Below are 24952 nucleotides of genomic sequence, written 5' to 3'. Positions count from 1 at the left end.
ACCACACAGGCCTTCATGAGTGTTGCAGAGAATGAGCTCAGCCTTTGAGGGTCGCAAGCAGCACAAGTAGGGGAGCATGTAGGATCTCCGATACAGTTTCCCATCTATCATGACGTACTTGGTTGCCTGGTGCTCTACCCTTTTGGCCGCATTGCGATCTGCAGGAAGGGTCCCATGGAGCAGGTAGCTCGCGAGTGGGTCAATCCAACTTGGCTCCGCTTCTGCAACAAGAGCGACCTCTTCTGCCCCCCCCGAGAATGCTAGGCCGAGGTAGGTTCTCTATATAGACGGTCCTCATGGTGTTGTTGCTCATGTTGGCCAACCAGGACAAGGCATCGGCCTCAGCGTTCTCGGACCTTGGAATCTGCTTGATGAAATATGACTGGAAGTTGCGTAGAACTTCCCTGACCTTGGATAGATAAGCAGCCATGGTGGGGTCACGAGCTTCATAATCACCGGTGACCTAGTTGACCACGAGCTGGGAATTACTGTAGATAATGATGTGTTTTTCTTGTACTTCGTTCGCTAGAGTGAGTCCAGCTATCAGTGCTTCGTACTCCGCTTTGTTATTAGATGCTACAAACTCGAACCACAGTATGTACTCCAGCTTCACCCCGCTTGGACCGTACAGAATAATGTCGGCTCTGCTTCCTTGTTGATTAGATGAGCCGTCTACATGGAGGATCCAGGGCTCCTCATCCCAGGTCGGCCTTGCTCTAACCGAGACTGGAGCCACACTGGTTGAGGCTTCCTCTCTGTGCTCGAGCTCGATCAATTCGGGGACTGCGATGCTGAAGGTACATTCTGCAACGAAATCAGCCAAGGCTTGGGCTTTAATCGCTATCTGAGGCTCGTATCAGATGTCGTACTCGCAGAGTTCGATGGCCCACTTCGTCAGTCTGCCAAATACCTCGGGCTTGAGTAAGATTTGCCTTAGAGGTTTGTTGGTGAGGACGACGATGGTGTGGGCTTGGAAGTACGGACGAAGCTTCCAAGCTGCTATTACTAGCGCGTACGCCAGTTTCTCGATCTTTGGGTACCTTGTTTTGGCATCCTGCAAAACTTTACTGACATAGTAGATAGGTCGTTGGGCCCGATCCACTCGCGGAGAGGTACCGAGCTGACTACCTCATCTCTCGCGGAGAGGTATCGAGCTGACTACCTCATCTCTCGCGGAGAGGTACAGCTTTAAAACATCTCCCTCCTCGGGCCGGGTCAGAATCAGGATTCTAGCTAGGTATTTTTTTAGCTCGTCAAAGGCGAGCTAGCATTCTTCGGTCCACTCGAAGTCCTTACTTTTCTTAATTGCCTTGAAAAAAGGCAAGTAGTGATCTGTTGACTTGGCCATGAAGCGGCTTAAAGCGGCTATACGACTGTTCAGCCTCTGATCCTCCTTCAATTTATGAGGTGGCCTCATATCTAGGATGGCCTGTATTTTTTTAAGGGTTGGCTTCGATGCCATGTTGGTTGACTATGTAGCCCAGGAATTTACCCGAGGTGACATCAAAGACACACTTGTTAGGATTTAACTTCATATTATACTTGCACAAAATTTCAAAAACACAATGTAAATCATTTATTAATCAGTTTGAAAACTGGGTCTTGACGACCATGTCGACTACATAGCACTCAACCTTATTGCCGATCAACGACTCAAATATTCTGTTTACAAGACTTTGGAAGGTCGCCCCGACATTTTTTAGCCCAAAGGGCATGACCTTGTAGCAGTACAATCCTAGTCTAGTTATGAATGCCGTTTTTTCCTCGTCAGCAGGGTCCATCTGGATCTGGTTGTATCCTGAGTACGCGTCCAGGAAACTCCGCAACTCGTGCCCTGAGGTCGCATCCACTAGATGGTCGATCTTAGGGAGTGGGAAACAATCCTTCGGGCAAGCTTGATTCAGGTCGTTATAATCGACACACGTGTCATTTACCGTTGGCCTTTTTTACTAGAATTGGGTTAGCCACCCAGCTCGGGTAATGGACCTCCCTGATGAAATCGGCTACAAGGAGCTTCCCGACCTCCTCGTCGACTATCCTCTAGCGCTCCGGGGCGAGGTTGCATTTTTTCTGTCTAATTGCCCCGACTAAAGGATCAATATTCAATTTGTGAGTTATAATACTAGGATCTATTCCAGGCATCTCTGCCGCAGACCATGCAAATATGTCTAAATTTTTAAGTAAAAAGCATACCAACTGAGAACGGAGTGGTTCCTCAATCGATGCACTGATCTGGAGAGTTCTGGCTAGATCTTCCTTCGAGATCGGGATGTGGACCGTCTCTTCAGTTGACGTAGCTCGCTCCTCGGGATACTCCACAGGTCGTTCGAGCTCGATATCAGCCGCTCGCTTGGCCTTCCCCTTGAGAGCGGTGACATAGCACTTACGAGACTCGAGCTGGTTGCCTCGCACTACCCCTACTCCGTAGTCCATAGGGAACTTCATGGTCAGGTAGTAGGTGGAAACCACTGTGCGAAGTGCATGGGTAATAGGCCGACCTACTATGGTGTTGTACGGGGAGGGAGTTGCGACCACCAAGAATGTATGCTCGAATCTCACGATGTTGGGCCACGTGCCGACCTCTACGGGTATTGAGACTCGACCTAGCAGTCTGACATCTTCTCTACTGAAGCCCACCAGGGGTGTAACTGTCGGCTTGAGATTGCCTTCCTGGAGTTGGAACTTGTCGAAGACATCCTTGAACAGGATGTCACCTGAGTTGCCTGAATCGACCAGGATGCGCTTTACTTAGAAGTTGTTGATCCTCATCTTTACGACTAGGGTATCATCATGGGGATACTGAACCCCGTGCACATCATCCTCTGTAAAGAATATTGGACCTTTCAGCCTAGGTCGCTTTGGTGGATTCTGCTCCTCACGTTCGCAAACCGAGGCTTTCCTTGCTGCTGAGGTGCAGCCCGCGATGATGGACCCGCCAATAATCATATTGATTACTTCGCGGATTGGTCTCTCTTCGGGGAGTTGTCTCTATGGCTGCTCACTCTGTCTGCTGCTGGACTCAAGAGCATTTCTCCTTTGCTTCCCCTACCGATCTCGTCGTGGAGATTTCTACAATTCTCGGTACTATGACCGTGATCTTTATGAAAATGACAATAAACATTTCTGTTCCTAGTGGCGGGATCTCCCCTCAATCGAGGTGGCCACTTCACATAAGAGGCATCCTTGATCACCATGAGAATTTCTCCCCGCTTCGCGTTGAGGGGCGTGTAGCTCGTCCTTTCAACCGGAGGAGTTTGGGAACGTTGATTTGACTTGTTTCCTCCCCTGGTTGGGGACTTGGTTTTTCTTCTTTTGCTGCCACCGTTGTTCGGGTTGTCATCTTCCCTTTTTCTCTTCTCCGTCGGGGCTTCAATCTTCTGGTTCATCTCCTCTTCGGTCCCGATGAACTGATTGGCGAGCTTGAGGAATTCAGTGATGTCTTTGGGCTTGTTTGCCACTACGTGCCACTTGAATTCCCTTTGGGTAATACCCTTCTTTGTTGCCGTGAGTCTTACAACGGGATCCAGGTCAGGGATCTGCAAACAAGTGTCATTGAAGCGTTTGATGTAGCTTCGAATCGACTCCCCTTCCCTCTGGACTATGTTGAGGAGGCTTTCTTGTGACCTCGGACACTTCTTGCTAGTGATGAAGTGCGAGGTGAACATCTGCACGAATTGCGCCCAACTCTTGATCGTCCCGGGCACGAGGTTCCTGTACCATGTGCGAGCTTCTCCTTTGAAGGTCGTAGAGAAGGCAATGCACATGCAAGATTCTTCAGCCCTAGCTAGATGCATCTAGGGCTAGAAGGAGTCTACATGGTCATTTGGGTCAAATGACCCGTCATACTTATCCAACGGAGGTACTTTGAAGTCCTTCGGCATCGGGGTCGCCAGGAGCTCGGAGGACAAAGGAGATGACACGGAGAGGAGGGGAGCGGTCTTCATGGCTTCCGAGCTTGCCTCCTATTTACCCTTAGGCTACTCGGGTTGACTAGGTCCAGCGAGTTGGCTTGGAGCTACTACTCGACATGCCTTAAGACGCTACCTTTGTTGCTTCCTGACTGGCTCTGCATTAGTCCTGCTGACCTCCGTGTTGTTGGGCAATGTCCTGGCATGGAGTGGCTCGAACTGCTGATGTTGGCTGATGTGGACAGAGGGGCCTCATCTGGAGTCCGCGGCCAGAACCCCGAACTGGTTCCCTACAAGCGAACCTTCAAGTTGCGAGGGCCGAGGTGAAGTAGCTCTAGCGGGCTGAGTGTCTCCCGACCTGTTCACTTGCTACGAGGCGAGAGGGGTAACTTGCCTTTCCCTCCTGCCGTGGGATGAGACCTGGCTCTCAAGAGGATTCTAGATCTAGGAAGTCTCTCCCCGACGAGGAGGGCAATTGTTCTGATAGCGAGACTTGTTTTATTGTGCTGCCGGATGCCGAGGTGGAACCGACTATTGATTCTGCTGCAGCGGTGGGAACTACTGTTGGTAGATGTGGTGCAAAACCTGCTGCTGGTAATGCTGAGATTGCTGGACCTGTTGCATTTGGGATTGAATAGCCCGCACGCAGTGTACCAGGTCGTCGAGCTGATTCTGTCTGACTCCAGGGGGAAGCACAAATGGTTCAACAAAGGTAGCACCCACTACAGGAGGAAGTGGTGCGTTCACGGGCACAGTTGCTTGAGGCACAGTCAGCGTTGGGATCCCACCCGCAGAGAGCGGTATGGTGAACTGACCGATGGACACAGTCGAGATCTGAGGTTGCCCTTGGAGACATTCATTTCTCCGTTCTGTCCGGCGTTGCTGGAGGATACCATTGATTCTGAGTTTGAGATTTTTGGTGGAAAGAGGCTTCTAGTAGTGCTTCCCACAAATGGCACCAATTGATTTAGCGCTATCTGGCTGCTCCTAGCTGGAGGTGACTTGGCTTCCAGACGGATGGCAGACTGAACTTGCAAGGATATAAGAGAACCCCGGGATGCTAACCCGGCAAGGTCGCTCCGATGCTTAAGTCAGTAGGCTAGTAGCGAGCTAAAATTGCTTGAAAATGAGAGAGCTTGAGAGCAGGAAATCAAGCATACCTTGCACCCCTGGGGGGTGGAGCCTTTATATAATGGAGTCATCGCAGGTTTCGCAGAGTAGTTCTGGAATCCTCGTCACGATGAGATCCGTTTCCATGGTAATGGGAGATAGTGTTGCTAACTGATAAGGTTTATCGAGTTCGCCCGAATCGATCGGGGGAGATAACACTGGCTGTTCGCGGCGTGATCCCGTGAAGTCTGAGAACTGTCGGAGGGATTTTCGGGATCCTCGCAGTGGCACGTCGGTATCCCCGAGCTGACGCCTTTAAGTCCCGAACTGGACTGAATGTCGAAGTGCCTTGGCATGTAAGTGTTCTTGTTGTGATCTGGTACCAAGGCGATCTCATTTCGGGGTGACCCTGTCTCGAGGTCACTTTAGCCCGGGGTAGATGGGTACCCAAGACTGTTATGCTGCGGGCTGATCATGCTGAACTGTCATCTGTTAGTCAAGTCGTGTCCACGTGTCCCCCTGTTACGAGGTCGGGCCAAGTCACCCTTCATCACAACACAACGATTTGAATAGCTTATTAGTAGTGGTGGTAACAGGCCAAATAATGTATTAATGGCGACCAAACAGTTTTAAGTAGTGAAACTATGAGGTGCACTTACAGTTTCACGATGATATGCCGACAGCAGTTGAAGACTGAAGTGCTTTTGCAGCAGAAGATAGTTGAAGAGTGAAGATTGAGAATGGTTACACCGACGATTAGTGTTGGAAAGAAAAAAACTGACCCAATTAGGGTTTAGGAGTTAGGACCATTTCTTCGATTGTAAGTAAAGTAGGGGTTGGGGCATGGGATTCATCTTGTGCCCTTCAAACGTATTATATATTACATTATATTAATGACTTTATTTGAAGAGCATTTGGGTATTTTAGAATTTTAAATTATATATAAAATATAGACAAGTACGGACAGGCCCATTGCAGATTTCTGAATTCCACTGCAGATCTAGGTCAAAACCCCCCCACTTTATATATTAGTTCCCGTCTGTGAATTGACATTAATTCCGAATTGACACCTACCCCAATTGTACTTTAGGCCTAAAAATTCTGACCTTGGACTGAATGGTTTTGAGGTGTGCATGGTATGTGTGGGCCTTTATTTTTTCATGCTTAAGCCCTATAGAATTTCATGCTAAGGGGTGTATAATAGAATAAAAACCTACTCAAGGATGTCACCTAAGGCCAAAGCTTTTAGGTTCAATGGTTTTGAGGTGTTGTATGTTGGTTTTTATTTATTCTCTAACACACAGCCATCGAATTAATTGGTTGTGTGAAACACATCCTTCCCGAATAACTTCTTCGTTCCTCCATCTTGTTCTGTCTATTGTCACATCTCTTGTTTATGTATAATCTTCTTAACTAAATTGAATCTATATACAAAATTGTATATAGATTCAATTTAGAATCACTCCCTTTAATACAATCAATTAATCAAACTTGTATACAAAGAATCCTCATCCTGTAACATCCACCAAAACTTGAGTCGCTGTGTAGTTTCACTCTTGCAGTACTCTCACGAGGTAATAATATTGCTGATAGAAAACTTCTCATTGTGCTTTAATATTTAATGAAGAAATGCATACTTGAAAAAATTTCATTAAAATAACACAAAAGTTTCAAACCTTGAGAAAAATCTCTGTTAAAAGAATAGAATTAAAAGAATATGACATAGGAAACAGTAGAGTCAAATAAGAAAGCTAATTATCTATCTTCCAAATAATCTGAAAGAAAGAGAAAGCTTTACTCTTTAGACACTTGGACAAAGGACTAACATAACCTCGATCAAGCAATGCTCACAATGGTTTTGAGTGGGCATTCATCCATCATCAGTCATCACCACAAGAACATCATATATCATCAGTAAGTTGGTGGGTGTGGGGGATACAGTACTCCTGTGTATGTTGCTGCAACAGTAAGCATTAATTCCATAAAATTAGTATTAAGTAATTAATTAAGCTTAGACATATGTAGAGGAACCCAGATGATGAAGAAGAGATAAAAGAAATGAATGAATCAAGTTAATTACCTGGATACGATGGGTAGGTTTGTGGAGGATAAGTGGGCGTTGGATATGCATGTTGAGGAGGATACGACCCAACTGGAGGAGAAGGATAAACAGATGATGGAAACGGGGCCGTTGGATTAGGCGGGAAAGAAGGGTAATGAGGTTGAGATGGAGGGGCAGGATAAAGAGGCGTGGTGCACATAGTATTAGCATTGTTTGCTACTGCAGGTCTCTGCAATTAATGATGTAAGGCTTAATTACTATCCTATCCTATGTGCTTAATGATAGTAATAGAAACTGAGGGATTGGATTCGGTTCGATTCAAGCTTACATTCAACTGTGGACAGTGCAACATAAGTCGAACATCTCCGGCATACCTGGACGTGGATTAATAATATTGTAAAGTTAGTTTTGAGATGAAAAGTAATTATGTCTAGGGTGGGTGGGTGAGTGATATATAAAGTATGTACCTTCCATGTTTACTCTGTATTGACCAGGTGTTGTCCTCATAGCCTTGAGAAAGGGCCTTATGGAGTTGAATCCTAGTAGAAAAGAGAAAGCGAAAGAGAAGCTAGCAGACTTTGACATGGTTGAGCTCAGATTGATGCAGAAATTAATTAACCCATTGTTTAATTCTTTGGTTTCATTTTCTTAATTTTATGAGTTATGACATAATTGATTGATTGACCTATTTGACTCAAATAGTTGAATCACTTGTCCAAATCCAAATCACCCGGATGAAAAAGGTGGTTCTATTTCCTGTGGCGTGGTCGTTTGGTAAGTCTTTTCATGTGGTCTTTTGGTCTTTTCATAACTCTTTGGAAGGCTAATCTCCTTTTTGACAGTGAAAGACATGAAGCTAAAAAGACCTATGATGCGTCTTTCTGTACCTAAAATCTTTCATTTAACTCTGTAGACGATGGTACACGAGGATAATTATCGTTATCAAATGGCCTAAATCTTTAAAGACAAGACTCCAAAAACTCATTATATCTCTTGGTTTCTAAACTTTCAAAATATCTTCTTAATAGAACTTGCCAAACGATCCACACCTTAAATTGATTCTGAATCTTCCTTGCCACCTAGCTAATTGAATGAAAACAATAGCCAATTTAGAGATTCCGGTTCCTATCTGAATTGGGATTAGCATGGACAACTTGGGCTTTAGTGGGATTACTTAATTGGTATGTGATATGTGTTTTTGGAAGTGTAGTTGATCAATCAATATATTCTCATCACAATGAATTAATCTTGATATATATGTATATACATGTTAGGAAGGGGAGAGAGAGAGAGAGAGAGGGAGAGAGAATTACTTTCCACTGCCGATGAAGTCATCAGTAGTAAGTGTATTGCTGTTCCATACCGAAACACTCAACTCGCGTATCCCTTCAATGAGGGTGTAGCTGAACTTCTCTTGGAAAACAGGGTTCTTGCCTCCATCTGCACCAAATCAAGGAAGAAACATTAACTGATGGCCGGGTTCAGGGAGGAAGAAAATGAATTAATTACGCAGTTAATGAGATTGCAGAATTAATACTGGACACGGAAACCTACCAGTCGAGGTCCTGGTCCGGAACCTGGTGTTCCCATATTCGATGAAAACGTAAGGATCCTGCCTTGAAATCCACTCTGTGTCCTTCAATCTGGTGCACCCTACAACTGTATTAACCAGAGAAACCCAAAATCAGAAGAAAATCGATATGATGAAGAAATTTAATGAAGATGGTGTGCATGCAAAATTAAAATGAACCCGTGCAGACATACCTGTAACCTCAAGCTGCAGGCCTTGAATCGACATGGATGCTTACGGGGTGGATGGAGTTCTGTAATCTGTATCAATCAATGATGGAAAATATCGCAAAGAGCGAGAGACCACCCTTTTAAAGAACTCAGAGACAGAACATGCATGCAACATAAGATGATCCTTATTAAGTGGGTCAAACCCAGATGGTCCTGAGACAAATCAATTGTAAATGGGAGCTGGCAACTGGTTCTTCGAATGGGTAAAACTAATAAATTAATTTCGAAACAAACTCAAGACTTACAACAACAAGAGCTCATGCATGCATCCTGATCAAAACAGCTTTATTATTGATAGTTTGGTAGGAACAGCCTAAAAAAGTTTTACCCATTGATATTCCACATCAGCTTCATAATGGGCTCCACATGTACAGAGCTGACGTGGTGTAGCATGACTTCCCCAATTTCTACTTAAAACCTGGGAAGTAGATGATGATGAGGTTTGAGAGGTCATCAGTTCAAATTTCAACTCTGTTGGGTTACTTGTAAGCACTCGTACATTATTTAAAAATTAACGAATTGGCCAAGACTGCATGTGCAGAGGGAGAGAGAAAGAGAGAGGGCAAAAGAATGAAAGCGACCCTTGGATTCCTAAATAAAGCCCTAACTAGATGTTCCTTTCCCCATTCTATATTAAAAAGGCTTTTAATTCATTGATAACATTCCCTCAACTTTCTTCCTTAGCACCCAGAGAAATATATATTTCCTTCTTAACTAATTGGCTGCTGATAATTAGGGCATTGATTACTTTAGTTTATATATCAAGTTAATCCTGATGCAAGCTAGAAACCATATGATTAGAACCCAATTAGATTAAAGTAAACATACTTCAGTACATTGACAATGAGGTTGTCATTGATTTTAAAATGCCAAGTCAACAGATAATACAATTCTTTTTGCATTCTAGTTAGTTAGCTTCATTAATTTGTTTGACTTTGCATATAGTGGTGTTAATTCGATTGGATTTGGTCCAATCCGATCCATTCCAATGTGAGTCTATTATAAATGGGCAAGGTCCAATTCAATCTAATGAATATTTTGGATCATTTTAGACAGATCCAGTTTAATGTTTGGACCGTTCAATCTGTTTAAATTCATTTTAATATAGATTGGTTCAACCCAAAATTGGTTCATTGACACTTATATTCTTATCTTATATCAAAGGACAAGATATTGATTTAATCCAACCCAATCAAATATAAATTTATTACGGATGGATCAGGTCCAATCCAATCTAATAAATATTTTAGACCGAATTAATCCATCCAAAACCGGTCCATTGACACCCTTATTTGCATATAAGCTGAAGTCAATAATAAATTATTAATAACAAAGAACAATTATATTATCACACTAAAATTTTATTATTTTTATTGATTTCAATGAATATAATTAAAATGCATGCCAGTTTGTTTGGTTGGTGAAGTTCTTAATGCTTTTACTTCCAGGATATTCCCCCTCTCTCTCTCTCTTTTCAAAGGGATTTTGAGAAGGCACCTCACATTAGGGTAGATAATCTCGACCAGTGGATCAAAGGGAGTCCTTATAAAGCCATTCATACATGGCAGCATGGCCTACACACTTTTAGTCCGATTAATTCAACTTTTGCATCTTTGGCTGTTTTTGGTTGCAATACCATAAATCTTGACCGACTGCAAATTTTTTTACCGGTTCAATTTTGCTTACGTTTGTTTGTAATTATAATTTATATTTTTACCTGATACAAAATTTGTGCCAGGTTCAATTCTTTCCCATGTAAAAATATTGGGGCTACATCTCCTGCCATACTCCTATAACCCTCCTATTACCTTCAGTTTCTTTCATTTAAAGTCACTCATTTTACTTCCGATTTTGCTTTACACAAACAAATTAAGGCTCAGTTTGGAAAAAGTATAAATACAAATTTATACAGTACAAATGCATATAAAATAATACAAAATGCAAGGTTTTGCATTTTACATATTTGTATTTATATTCCTTCCAAATTGAGCCAAGAAAAGTCAAATGTGAAACAAAAATAAACCAAAATTTGCACACAACCCGTTTGCACTCCCATGGATTTAAACCAGTGCAAAAGAAAATTTTGTGTTGCAACCTTACACAGGAGTAACATCCCCACTACCGTCTTAGATTTGTCATCCAATCAGCTGCTGACTAGGTTTCTCTAATTACAAGCGAATAACACAGTTTAACCTGTATTTGCTTCTAATATGGAACAGCCCAAACAGCCAGCCAAATCACAGCACACGGCTCCACTAAGAGTCTGTTTGGTTGCTGAGAAGCGATGGGATGAGAAGGGATGGGATGGGAAAAGATGGGATGAGCATAGAAAATTTATTTTCTCATTTTGGCATTCCGGTATTTGATTGATGAGAAGGGAAATTTACAACTACTTCATCTCTTCATCATAGGCTGCGCCAGTTTTCTGAGATATGGTTCGCTTGTATCTCTGCAACTCGGTTCCAAACCAGCAGTGGTGGTTTCTTCGGCAAGAATAACATTGAAGGTCATGAAAGAAGTCAATTTCTAAATCGATCAAGTCAATTTCTCAAGGATATTTTTCAATCGACCAAGTCAATTTCTTAATCGATCAAGATATCTCTCCTCTTTTTCCTCCTCTCCCTCTTTCTTTTTTTTTCCTCTTCTTCTTCATCTTTTTTTCTGCTTGCCTCTGCTACTTGAACCAAAGGCAAGTGACCGTTTTGAGTGTGCCTCCACCGGACCTCTGACGTCGTCGATGAGATGATGACAATCTGTCAACGCCACTACTATTTCAGTGTGACTGTTTCAGCGCACCTCCACCGACCCTATGACATCGTCAACGATCATCATCGATGAGCTGATGATGCCACTACTATTTAAGTGTGACCATTTCAGTGTGCCTCCACCGGACCTCTTTTTTCGTGTGTTGTTTCCTTTCTCACTGGTGTCACATCGTTTCAATGCGACCCCACGCTCCAAGTTTTGGGAAACTGTGTCTCACTGTTTCTCGGTCCATCACACAAAACAAATGAATGAAAATGAGAATCTAAGGAGAATATTCCCATTTTCTCTTCTTAATCGACCAACCAAACAGATTGTAAAGAATTTGGGTTAGTTGAACGAGATGGCTGTTCAACTAGCTATGGAACCAATGATGAGCTTCCATGCCATTAATAAATTTATGGCCCCACTGTAAAAAGTGTGGGCCCTATGTATTTAAGTACTGGCATGGAAACTTATAATTGGTTCCACATCCTACTGAATAGCCACCACATTCAGCCAAACCTTGCTCCCACCAAAAAGCCTCCAAACGACCAACTACACAGATAAACTGTTCAACACTCCTAACCAACCCACGACCAAAACTAAGCAAAAGACCACATACTCAGGCACACAGAGCTCCAAGTACACACCTCATTAATCAAGCAAGTAACCATATTCAGAACTTTCCCTTCTCTATCTTGAGCTTAGAGGCCAATGGCGCACACATTGTCCATTGTTTTTCCTAGAGAGTAGAGGCATCATAATTAATTTTAGGGTAAATTACAAATAGGTAGCCTGTACTTTTGGGATAGTGACAGATAGCTATCATAAACTTTTAGTTGCAACACTTGAGTACCCTGAACTCTCAAAAATAGACACTTGGCTCCATCTATGAGTATTCCATCAGTTAAACATTACATAGTGCCAAAAATATCCTTCTCATGTAATTTTTGAGATCATTAGGTAACTGAACGTCTCCCCACAATAATGTTCTCACATAGACACCAAATAACATATTCAAATTTCCAACAATGACATTCTCAAGTGATGATTTTACTCAGCAGAATGATTTCAAAAATATAAAACAAGGGTGTTTTTGACATTATGTAATGTTTAATTGACAAAATACTCACGGATGGACCCAAGTGTCTACTTTTGAGAGTTCAAGATACTCCTAAGTGTTACAATTGAAAGTTCAAGTACTTATTTGTCACTACCCCAAAAGTATACCCTTAATTTTGATGAGCTATCTTAATATATTATAAGAATGGCCATTTGACTCTCCCCATGATAATTTGTGGGGGCTAAGTGACATTGTTAAAGGCCTTGTTGTTGTTATATTCTTCCAAATCTTCCATAACATCATATTGCTATATTTGCATCATTTTCATACCGTCATTGATCCAGACGGTCGGGCCGTTTGAACCTGAAACCATTCAGGCAACCAGTTCTGTTTCACCTCTAAACTGGAAATTTTCAAAAAATAAACCAAAATTTACACTCAGCTTATTTGCACTCCCATGGTTTTACACCCATGCAAATGAGATTTGAACTATAACCAAACACATGCCTAAGAGACAAATAACATAGATAATATTCTTATTGCTTGTGATATAGAAAAAAGAAAAAAAATAAAAACACAATGACTTGTAAAATTGGTATGGACAAGACTTACAATAGCTTTAAGTAGGGGTTTGGCTTTAATTATAAATGGATCAATTGGGTCATGAAATGTATCAGTATTTCTTTGTCATTTCATGTGCTTATAAGTAAATCCCCAACTAGGAGTTTCAATCCATTGAGAAATATAAAACAGAGTGACCCTTTGTCCTTATACATATTTTTCTTAGTGTTGAAGTTTTGACAAGATAAATTTCAAATGAATCAGAAAATAAAAAATCAAGATTGGCACCCTAACTAGAAGAGGTTCAAATAAAAAATAAAAGCTATTTTTTATCATATACAAAATCTGTATGAAATTTATCTAGACCAATTCATCCAAAAAGATACACCTTAACCAAAGGTTGTGAATATTTTTCCATGATGATTAAACAAAAACAATACAATATATTTCTATTAACTTTCATCTAAGAACAAAAAAAAACACTACATTTAGCTTCATTGTTTTCCTTCTTCCTTCTTCTTTAGTAGATAACTTTTTTATTAACAACCTACAAAAAAATAAAGTCCAAAAGAAATTCCATTTAACCTATAAAGAAAAACTACTTCTTTTAGCCTTCATTAGTTGTTTCTTCCTTAACCTATAAAGAAAAGTAACGCAACAAAAAGAAAAATAAACTAAGGGTCTGTTTGGTTCACAAGAAGGGCTGGAATCGGAATTCCCAAGAATCAGAAAGGAAATCACCTATTTCTGCTGCCTATTTGGTTCATCCCAGAATTGGAATCGGATTTTGAATATTTTTATTTGTTCAAGTAGAAGTTGGAATCGGAATTAACCAAAATTTCAAAATTTTCCCTTGTTAAAAGAAGAAGAAGAAAAAGAGGGGTTGGTGGCGGTGTTACCTCACCAAAGATGGGGCCAACAATGGTAGAAAGAAGAGGGGCGATTGATTTGGAAGAAGAAGTAGGAGGAGGAGGAGGAGGAAAGTGGTCAGCGTTGTCGGAGATGGGGTCAATATTAGAAGAAAGAAGAGGGGCAATTCATTTGGAAGAAGAAAAAAAAGAAGAATAGTGGTTGATGACGGTCTTACCTTGCTGGATGTGGGGTTAGCAGTGGCAGCAACTAGTTGCATAGAGGAAAATATAGAGGCCAATGGAGATGCTCAGAGCCGTCAGACTTGGTCGGTTAGGGATGTGAAATCAAAGGGGTGTTTTGTCATAAAATAAAATAAAAATACATTAGACCGGAATGAGAATCGCATTCCCTAGGGGGGAGTTAAGAATGGCCATTCCCCCATATGGGGTAATCCCATTCTGCCTAGAATGGGAATGAGAATGGAATTCCCATCCCACTCAACCAAATGGCAAGAATAGGAATGGACCATTCTGATTCTGATGGTAATTCCTATTCTCTCAAACCAAATGGACCCTAAATTAATAGGCACAATCTTTGAAAGCTAGTAACTTTTTATATCTCTAACTATTGTAGCTACAAATGACAAATAAAAAAATAGTTATCTGTAAGTTTGTAATATTACCAAAATCGAAGGCCAAGCAATAATAATTTCAACAAATGTATCAATTGTTTTATAACATCAATGTGGCCTTATTGAGTGGCTCTTCATGCATTATCGGTACCTTAATATATACTTCCCAAAATTCTTCATCCAATTTGGTATCTCATGCTTTTTTGTATGGCTCTTTACTTACAACAATTATTTTAACAACAATTCCTTACTTCCTTAAAATCCTTCAAGGAAAATTTAGCTATATCTTACAATCAATTTAGTTTTTCTCAAATTCAATCCATCAAAGCAGCATAAGAAAATAAATATATTTATCTTCTACACTAAATGTTGATATAAAAATCTACTTGTGTAAATACACAATAAAACATATAATGACAAAATTTAATTAAGGTAAGTGCAATGAAAGTTAGGGTGGCCATAACCTTGATTTCTCATCTAGGCTAGTTTTGTAGAGTGAATAGGGAGAAGTTTGGAACCAAAATGGATATTCAGACTTATATTTCTTTGCCTTTATGTATGGGGTTATTTTCTACAAGATTGGTTCTAATTGGAGCTTCAAGTCAATTATATATTTAGTTGATATTTTTTACTACTAGAAATAAAGAAACATCTTGGGAAGACTCATTGGGCTATCATCTGAAATCTTAGAGTTAATTAAACAAAAGAAAAAGATGTTCTTTTGCATGGGGAGAGGCACACTAACTGTGCTGATATGAATCCCAAGCATCAAAAGGAATCTAAGTTAAAATGGGAGAGGAAAAAGTAGTTTAATGCATGTTCAGGTGAAAAGGACAAGGGTAGGATTCATTTTAGTGGTGGTGATCTTGATAAAGTTAGAAAGAGAAACAACAATGATGATGCTGCAATCCAATCATCAAAAGAAATTAAAGATCAATTGAAATATTGACCAATGGAAAATCATTGACAATCTTGAATGGGCCCCGTCTACCACCCCTGCACCACCATAAGTTCAATGGAAACAATCAAAACTAGTGTGTGGATATCATTAGTAAATTCTTGTATTGATTTGGAGGTATAACTTTGTATGTCCTCTTGTGACACTACAAGAAAAATAGGCATTAGCGGCAGTTTTTTAGCTAGCACATGGGTGACTGCTGTAGAAATTTTAAGACTTTGTCGGTGCCACTTAAACCCTGCGAAACCTAGGATTTTCCCTCTCCCGCTCTTCTAATTTCTCAGCCTTTCGTATTCCCACTCTCCTCTCTCTTTCTCTCTCAGTAGACCAGTTTTTCATCTCTTATTCCCAATCTCTCTCTCTCTCTCTCTCATCGGCAACTGAATCTCTCTTTGAAGCTTGAGTGCAATAACAAGTGGGAGACTTTCTTAGATCTTAAGTTCATGTTCATTTCCCAATGAAATAGACTTCTCATAATCACCTCACAATCTTATTGATTCAATGAAGGCCCTCTCTCTCTCTCTCCAACAATCTTCGTTGGATTTTCTTTTTTCTAAAACAACCTCCTCGTCTCAAGTTCTCACATCTCACATCCTTGTTCATTCATCACCGACAAAAGGTAAGATTGAAAGCCCCCATGACCTAGGATAGTTGTCCCCTTTTTAGGATTGGACTTTTGTCATTTATGTTGATATGAGTAGGGAAATTTCATCATTTGTTTAGTTTAATGGTAAAATTAGGTTAGATTCATTATCAACCATGTTTGGTTTATTCGAACTTCTTGTTGAATCTGATGTTATCTTCTTAATTTTTTTTCTAGACTTGCTTAAATTTCTGTAGAAAAGTAGTAAAATCATGTTGATTAGCTTAAGGGATTCAATTGGCTAGGCTATAGATCCCTGTTGGTTAGAATCATGTTGATTCCTGTTTGCACTAAGATAGCAATTATTTAAATTCTGAGATGTATAGTCTCATCTTGGAAGCAATCCGTGTTCATTGGAACAAAACGGACACTCGTATATATTTGAAATTCTCATCTTGACACTAGAAGCAATCCTTAGAAAGGTTTTGAGCAATGCTTAAATCATAACTATCCATTGCATGGGATTCAAAGAATCCCGTTCCTTTTTTTTTTTATTATGACTCTTTGTAAGATTGTATTGCATGTGATTATTCCAGATAAATACATATATTGCATATAGGCTCTTTTGTATGTGCAACTAGGGCTGTTCACGGGTCGGGTTGGGTCGGTTTACTGGTGTTTTTCCAACCGACCTGACCTGGTCGGTTTCCCTAGAAATGAAACCGAAACCGACCCTGTACTAAGTAAAACCGACTTGGTCGGTTTGAATCGGTTTGGGTTGGTTTTGTGAATGATTCCCTTGGTATGAACGGTAAAGGATTCAAGTCTAAGAAAGAAAAGGCTGGATGCCAAGAAATTAAAAATGATTTGATGGATTAAAACTAATATTTTATATATCAAAAATTTTATATATAATATGTATATTTTTTAAATAAAGCTGAAATATATATATAATAATATATATATATATATATATATATATTTTCCACAAATATATATCTGAAATATATAGTAAAACTGAAATATATCAGATATATATATATATATATATATATATAATATCTGAAATATATTATATAATATATATATATATATATATCACAAATGAAAACCAAAACCGAACCGAACCATCGGTTTATGTTTTTTTGTAACCCGAAACCGAATGGTGCTAAAGAAAAACCTACCAACTCGGGTTGGACCGGACCGAGTTGGTCGGTTTGGGTCTTGTTATGAACAACCCTATGTACAACTGATATTTTTTGGTTAATAGAATTGTACTTTACCTTTCGAAATGAAGTTATTGGTTGGATTTCAAATTTGGTAAAGGTCTTGCTTTAAATGCTTGCTAATGAAAACTATTTTTTTTATCCAAGAGAATGAGCATCCGTACTAATTATTCTAGATTCTATATGTGCAAAATTAAATTTATGACTTGCTTCATTGTATACTGATTTCTAGTTATTTCAGTAATTAGATATAAGTTCAATTTGAGTGCAATGGTTTTTGATATGAGAAACAGAGATATAACTCTGTTTTCTTAGATCATAGACACATACATGGTATCTCACCTGAGGGGAAAAAACCAAAATTTCCTAGAAATTGGTCAGTCATAGATCTGGCCTAGTCACCCTTCTTTTTATTTTTTCTTCTTCATGGTCTATATCATGTTGAGACGCAAAATTTAAAGGTGTGGATTTAAGAGTTTTTTTTATTCAATTAAGAGTTCTTGGTTATGATCTGTATTTCGCTAACAGTGTTACTGTGATTAAGTACTAATGACTAATTTTTGTGACCTCTCTAGTCAATGCAATGACTAGTTATGCTTGGTATTAAAAAATTACTTTATGCACACCATTGAGTGAAAGAAAACATAAAAGAACCTATCTTCCACACTCTCTTCTTTATGCCTTCTTTATGTTTATACAACATCAACAATGTTCCATCACTAGTTGAAGTAACGACATCCATACAACAGAATGGGATCTTTTCCTCACACATGGGCGCCTCATAGGAACATCCACCGTGCATTAGGAACTTCTCCCGTTAATAATAACTTATAAGTATGCGAGATGTTCCCAATGCATGGTAGGATGTGTGTGTGAGGCACCCTGTGTGAGGAGTAGATCTGGTCTCGCATATAACATGTAAAAGCATATACTATATTATTTTAAATAGTTAGAGATAAACACAAACAAATGAAGCTTCAAAATTACTTTGTGATCTACTATTGGACCTATTCATTAATTGATTATTCAACATAATTTTTGCTTAGTCGCAGGCAACTAATATTTACACTTTGATAACATGATTGTCAAGATGAAAATATGTTTTTTACCTATTCAGATTGCCTCTATTGCGTATACACATCTTGGAATTTAGCTTCTATATCTTAAGGAGTTCTATTTTTTCCAATTGGCATTGCTTTTTCAGATTGTCTTTTTGTGAAATGCAATTATTGGTCTTTTTCTTTTATTCTTGGAGTCATCTCTTACTTTTGGAGTTTTCGGTCTTTTTTAAAGTGTTATGGTGGAGTTTTTACGGAACATTTCTGTTGTTCTAGTAACAGAAACACAATTGTTTGTTTCTCTATAGAACACCAAAAACGTTCCCTATGAATGTCATCATACACTATCTAAGTTTTTAAGAATGAAAATGTTTTAGGACCTCTCCCAACTACAACAAATGCTTGACTAGTTTAATTCCCACTAGTCATTTTAGATACAAATTCTAGTTTAATTTTGTTTTGGGTTTTACTTTATTCTAATGACAGGTCTTATTTTACTTCATTTGTACTACAATTAAATATAATAAGGTAAAATTTAAACAAAAAATAAATCAAAATCTGCACCCAAATTCTATCAATTTTTAGTGAAAAGTGCATCTTCAATTCAAATTCACTCAATGTTGATTTTACTTTTTGGTGACAATAGCAAATATTGACCTCAATGATTTGTTAAAATCAGAAAATTTTCAAAAAACATCAGTTTTCGCTAACCCCCATATATATTCATATCTTTTCTTCTTTAAGTGAATATATGGACCTAATGACTATTTATTTCTTTCTTGTGCTTGGTGCAGATAAGATTGGTTTGTATATAGTGTTACATCATCTACAGGTTAGTCTTGCCAGGTCTTGTAAATAGAAGTTTAGCATATCCAATGAGTCCTGCTTGTAAATAGAAGTTCACATATGGAGAGGTCCATGATTTTGGAACCAACAAAATATTGGTTTATGGAACACGATGTTGAACAATAAGATGAAAACATGTTTTTTAAACCAAATTCAAGAACATGGTTTTGGTTTCAATTTTGAAAACAAAAATCACATACACAACCAATTGCACTTATGACCTTAAAAATTAATTAAAAATATAGTGAATCTTCATATTATCCAAAAATATGTTAGATGTTGAACCATTCAAATACACAAAAAAAAAAATCATAGGAATTAAAGCATATAATACATGAATAATACAGATTTCGTAAATGCATAATAAAAATATAGGAGTGCTTTATTTTGTGATATATCTAATAATATAAATATGATTATAAATATATTTTTAATGAAGCATATTTATAATAGATTAAGCATACATTGACATGTAAATAATGCCAAAATTTTTATTCTGTATTTTTTTTAAAGATGACATATTAAACACATTCATTTTTAATAGATCTTTTCTAGCATAGCACATATGTATAATGGAATTATTTATTGTATTTTTCATTCTTGAAACAGAGTTATATGGGAATTTTTTTCTCTTATTCTACTTATGTCAAATGTTGGTCCTAGGTCCAAACATATTCTAAAATGGTGCTTTATATATAAACAAAGCCAACTTACTTCTTGAAATCAATCCATGCTTGGGGCTTCTTCCGAAGGGCATTCACCACGAATGCATATTCATTTGGTTCAAGCCCATAGTTTGCTAGTATGTCTGAAACCTCTGTGGCTTAAGCCAAAAATTTACTAATTCTTGCCTACTAAATTGTTGAGGTTAATCAATTTCCACTGCAAGTATCTTTTCTATTGTATCACTGATTGGACAAAGCATATGAGGTCAATAGAAAGGATCATTGAGTGGTTGTTGCTTCCTATTGTTTCACTTGTAAAACTCAAAGTAATCTCTGTTCTTTGAATGTTTCCTGTCTTTACTTATTTTAGGCTCCATATTTAGAGATAAATGAAGACATTTTCATGTTAACATATATGAGGCCTATCTATGATGTACATGTCTAGCGTGCATGTTTTACTATAATTATGGTTCATTGTTGTTGCAGGAAAAAACCAGGTTTGAGTGCACATGCCAATGATCCCTAAAAGGTTGTAGATTCTTTGCTATCTCTTTTGGAGCAAGTAGAAGATGTTGTTCCTAAAGAGTTGCGTCACAAGACACCAGTCAGAGTTGGGGTGTGTACTTATGATATCCTTTTTTTTTTTACTTTTCTATTATAAAATATTTAACCTATTCAAGTCTTCCATACCTATTGTCCACTCTTTCTGACTTCAATGCATATTCAGGCAATGGTAGGTCTAAGGGCATTGGGAGGTGATGCTTCAGATAGAATTTTTCAAGTGGTAAATTTCATGTTGTTCCTCCCTTTGCTTTTATGACTTAAGTTAGTATGTGTACGCATATGTTTATATTGCCTTATAAACACTCGAATAGGTACTACTCATGCTTTAAAATACTTTGTTTCTTAGGTCAGGGATTTTCTTGAAGACAAAAGTTCTTTGAAGTCAAAACCAGAGTGGGTATGTTGTTTTGAACTTCACTTTATATACATACAGATTCATAGATTGCATCACAAACTACCTAGTGGACTTTGAAGGAATATTTTTTTGTTCTAGATGAAAACCTGTTATAGATCACCATTTGTTTTACTCTATTCCCATTATCATAGGTAAGAAAACTTGTCTATTCCAATCCCATTAAATGAATAAAAAGAAAAGAATCTCAATACGACAATAGTGGGGAAATAATTGGTTTATACTTACACCTCATCACCCTTGAAAAATCAAAATCACCATGCGTATAAGTTGGAACTTGAGATATATCCAACAAATAGTGGAGCTAAAAGCAATTTATTCCACCAAAGCCATTTTCATCCATAGAATACCTATACTTTTTGGTTAGCGTGTTCATACTACAATATTATCATCCTTTGTTCATCATTTTTTTTAGTTGAGGAAAGAAAAGGATGGAAGTAAAATAGGGTCATGCAAGTAGTAGGTCAGAAATTTAAAAATTGGGTTGGTTCCAATCCCAATCATCAAATAATATGAAAAATCCCCAAAAATATTGTCTTAATATTTGTATTAAGTCATATTTATAAAAAAAAAAAAAAAAACATTTGTATTAAGTCATAGAATGGGAAACATTTGGAAGATCTTTTCAAGTATTCACTATTTTTTTTGTAAATGTTAGAAGCATACACCTTTTTTTTATCAGTAAGAAGCATTGGCACACTAAGTAAGTAGTGGATGTGGCATTAAATAGAATGGAATGGCAAAACAGGATTCATGTAGCTAACCCCATGTATTTGGGGTAAGGCTTGGATGATGATGGTGAAATTAGCACTGAGGTTGCGCTCATTTTGATGTTGTGACATGGATACTAATTTCAAATTAAAGTTGTAAAATTATTAGGTTCTAACCAATGGGATTTTAGGAGCAAATTACTTATCTGTTTTCATCCTAAAGATCCAGGCTTGAACCTTGTTCAAATTCTTAATATGTCCATAGATGATACATTTGCCCTTCAAAATCATAAATCTACTGAAATTCAATTTGATTAATAATCACTTCAATAATGTATGATTCAATATTAAGTACCTGAAGTTTACCAAGAATATATGAGGATTGGCTAGACCCGCTTTTAGAAGTGTTATGAATGTAAGATTCAAGTGAAAACTGTTAACCCATTGCACCAATTTCTTATATATTTATTAAAGCCATGTGGTTTCAAGGGTTGGAGTGATTAGGAATAGTCAGCATCTTGTTATGTCAAAGTTGGTTGGCTTGCTATGATGTTTTGACCATATAAGTAATTAAGTATATAGTCTAATTGAATAAAAAAACCACACACATTAGAAAGAAAACACTCAAACTTGACCAACCCAACTAAATCCACCTAGATTCAAACCTGGCCTTTGTTTTGCTTAGGTTTAGCTTGGATTCAACTTTCAGTTGGGAGGGGGGGGGCAAGTTTTATTGTTGGGCCTAGGTTGGCCCTGAAGCTAGTCCAACTCATTTTGGAATTGGAGGATTAGTTCATTGTTTTGTAATTTCCTGAATTAGTAGACTTCTTATTGTCTTTATAAAATGTTTAGCTTTTCTTTGTTTTATGTATTTGACTAAAGTAGGGGTGAAGAGCTTGAATTTACTCTAGTTATGAAAAGCTGAGATAGGTTGGTTCTAACTTTAAAAGCTTTTGTTGTAACTCTTTTAAAAATGGTTTTGAAAAAGCTAATTGGACAACATTTAAGGTTAAATATCTTTAAGAGCTTATTTTCCACATTATTTGAGATTATTGACAATTTGCATTGCCCTACACATTCTAGGCTTTCTATGATTTGATGATGTGGGAGAAGAAATGTGGTATGTTACTGGATGGAATAGCATAGATACAGCAAGGACGACTCCATTACCACCATAAAGAAGGATTAGAGACCCAGATTTTTTTGTCACTCTCTTACAGGGAATTTATACTATTTATGTTGAGAAGCTATGCAGAGGTGGAAATCTATTGGATGTTGCAAGATTACTACATCATCTACGCAATAAGTAGTTATTCTTGAGTGCAAATTCATATAATGCCCTCTTGATGGCCACTGGTGAAGGGAATTATTTTGAGCTTCTGTTTCAAATATTTAAGGATTTCTTGGTCTCCTGTCAAACTTTGAGTTCAATTTCATATTTTAATCTTGCTAATGGCCTTTCAAAGGCAACAGATTCTATGCTTTTACTTAAGTTCATAAGAGAAGTATTAGAAATAACATTTCCAAGAAGTGCAACGATCATACACGATCATTTATGGCTTCGTTGAATACAAGCATATTGACAAAGTGCTCTTGATATCTAGACAGGATTTTGGGAGCTTGAGGAATTCTACTTTTCTCTCATATCCAAAGAGGAGAAGTTCTCTCTCATATCCAGACAAGATTTTGAGAGAAGTCGAAAAGAAGATTTTGTAAATGACGTAATTTGTATTTTTAAGAATGAATGAATGAATGGAGAATAAATTTTTTTATTTGATGTTTGTTTTTGTATTTCACTTAGATTTGGATGAATGAATATAAAACAGGTTATATGAAGCAAATTATAAGCTTATTTAATATATATAGTTTTAGCAGCAGTCGGTACAGCTCTTTAGCGTCAGTCATGACTACTGCTAAAACTATAACTAGCGGTAGTTTTTAAGCTTTGCCAGCAGTCGGGAGAACTGCCTCTAGAGCTTTCAGCGACAGTCAAAACTGCCGCTAAAAGTCAATTTTCTTGTAGTGAGGCTAATGATAATTCCATTGTAAACAGTTCTAAACAAATGGAGTTGGCTCTATGTTGTATGGATTGATTATAATCCTTAATGCAAATTCCTTCACCATATTCTACTTACTTCTATAAATAGATTTCTGCATGTTTTATACTATATGCACTAAAATTAGAGTGGGGATTGAACGAAACATGCCTTTGAGATGTGATCTTGAGAGAGATATTTGTTCAATTACAAGCTATCACTGTGTGTATTTGTAATGATTGCAAAATCCCTTGAGAAATTTGTAAGCAATGTTGCTTGTAAATGTGCAATGTTGAATTTCCTTTTGACAATTCTGCATTTCTAGTTGTTTGTTTGCTTGTTATTAGTTCTATGGTTGTTGAATCTTGGGAGGCTTCAAAGAAATATATATTGAATCACTATTATTCTTAAATCAATCAATGCATTGTTCCTGTTAAGCTATTTTATTCTGACCAAGATTCTATTTTTTTGCAGCAAATATTCAACTATTTCACATACAAACACTCAATGGTGAAGAACAATTAGTGGTGTTAGGGTTTACACTCTATTTTTTGCTATGAAAAGAGATTCGTAAAATCGTAAAAGTGTTGTTAATTGACTGAGAGCATTTTTAACATTTTAACATATTTTGAATGACACCGTGACAATTAGTTAGGAATAATTTGGTAACTTTTTATGTTTTCCATTTGGGTCAATGATGGAAGGGAGGTTTTTGTCAATTTCTTCAAAAGTTCAAGGGAGGCATTTGTTAAAATGAAACTATAGGAGAGGTTTTAATGATTCTCAAAAGCTTTAGGGGAGGATTTTATATTTTACCCTTTCTTTTAAGTTATTATAATTAAATTATTAATTATAAAATATTTATTTAATTATCAATTAACTATAAATATTTTTTTGTTGATTCTTAATTAATTAATAATATTTTTTTATGATTTAGTATTTTATTGTTAATTATTAATTTGATATTAATTATTAACATTAATTAATACTTTAATTTTTATTAGTTTATATTTTATTACTAATATTTTATTTTATTATATTTAATAATTTTAATATTTTATTCTAAAAAGTAATTAATTATTTAAATACTTATCGATTAACATTTTTATTAATTATTTATTAATTATTTTAATTAAATTATTTTACTAATATGTTATTAAAT

General features: G+C 37.5%; 1 protein-coding gene and 1 long non-coding RNA gene across 2 annotated transcripts; one reads left to right on the top strand and one right to left on the bottom strand.

Moving 5' to 3' along the window:
- Positions 1-6750: 6750 nt before the first annotated feature.
- Positions 6751-8956, bottom strand: LOC104589897 (elicitor-responsive protein 3-like). Its single transcript, XM_010248368.2, has 7 exons — positions 8845-8956; positions 8635-8739; positions 8394-8520; positions 7548-7619; positions 7409-7454; positions 7099-7309; positions 6751-6976 (listed from the first exon to the last, which is right to left on the bottom strand). Exons 1-7 carry the CDS (start codon positions 8876-8878, stop codon positions 6930-6932), a joined length of 642 nt encoding a protein of 213 aa, XP_010246670.1. The 5' UTR covers positions 8879-8956; the 3' UTR covers positions 6751-6929.
- Positions 8957-15930: 6974 nt separating this feature from the next.
- LOC104589896 (uncharacterized) lies at positions 15931-23531 on the top strand. Its single transcript, XR_734029.3, has 6 exons — positions 15931-16309; positions 19352-19389; positions 20555-20684; positions 20796-20852; positions 20979-21029; positions 22838-23531. It is a non-coding gene; the product is annotated as an uncharacterized LOC104589896 (long non-coding RNA).
- Positions 23532-24952: the final 1421 nt, after the last annotated feature.

This window comes from Nelumbo nucifera, chromosome 1 (assembly GCF_055504915.1).
Source record: "Nelumbo nucifera cultivar China Antique chromosome 1, China Antique-T2T, whole genome shotgun sequence".
Classification (NCBI taxonomy): domain Eukaryota; kingdom Viridiplantae; phylum Streptophyta; class Magnoliopsida; order Proteales; family Nelumbonaceae; genus Nelumbo; species Nelumbo nucifera.
This window is presented reverse-complemented; position numbering and strand designations above follow the sequence as displayed.

Coding starts and splice junctions, on each gene's coding strand:
- LOC104589897 (XM_010248368.2), bottom strand. CDS start 8,878: ATGTCGATTCAAGGCCTGCAGCTTGAGGTTACAG. Junction 7,455..7,547: donor ATACAGAGTAAACATGGAAG/GTACATACTTTA, acceptor ATCCACGTCCAG/GTATGCCGGAGATGTTCGAC. Junction 6,977..7,098: donor AACCTACCCATCGTATCCAG/GTAATTAACTTG, acceptor TTACTGTTGCAG/CAACATACACAGGAGTACTG.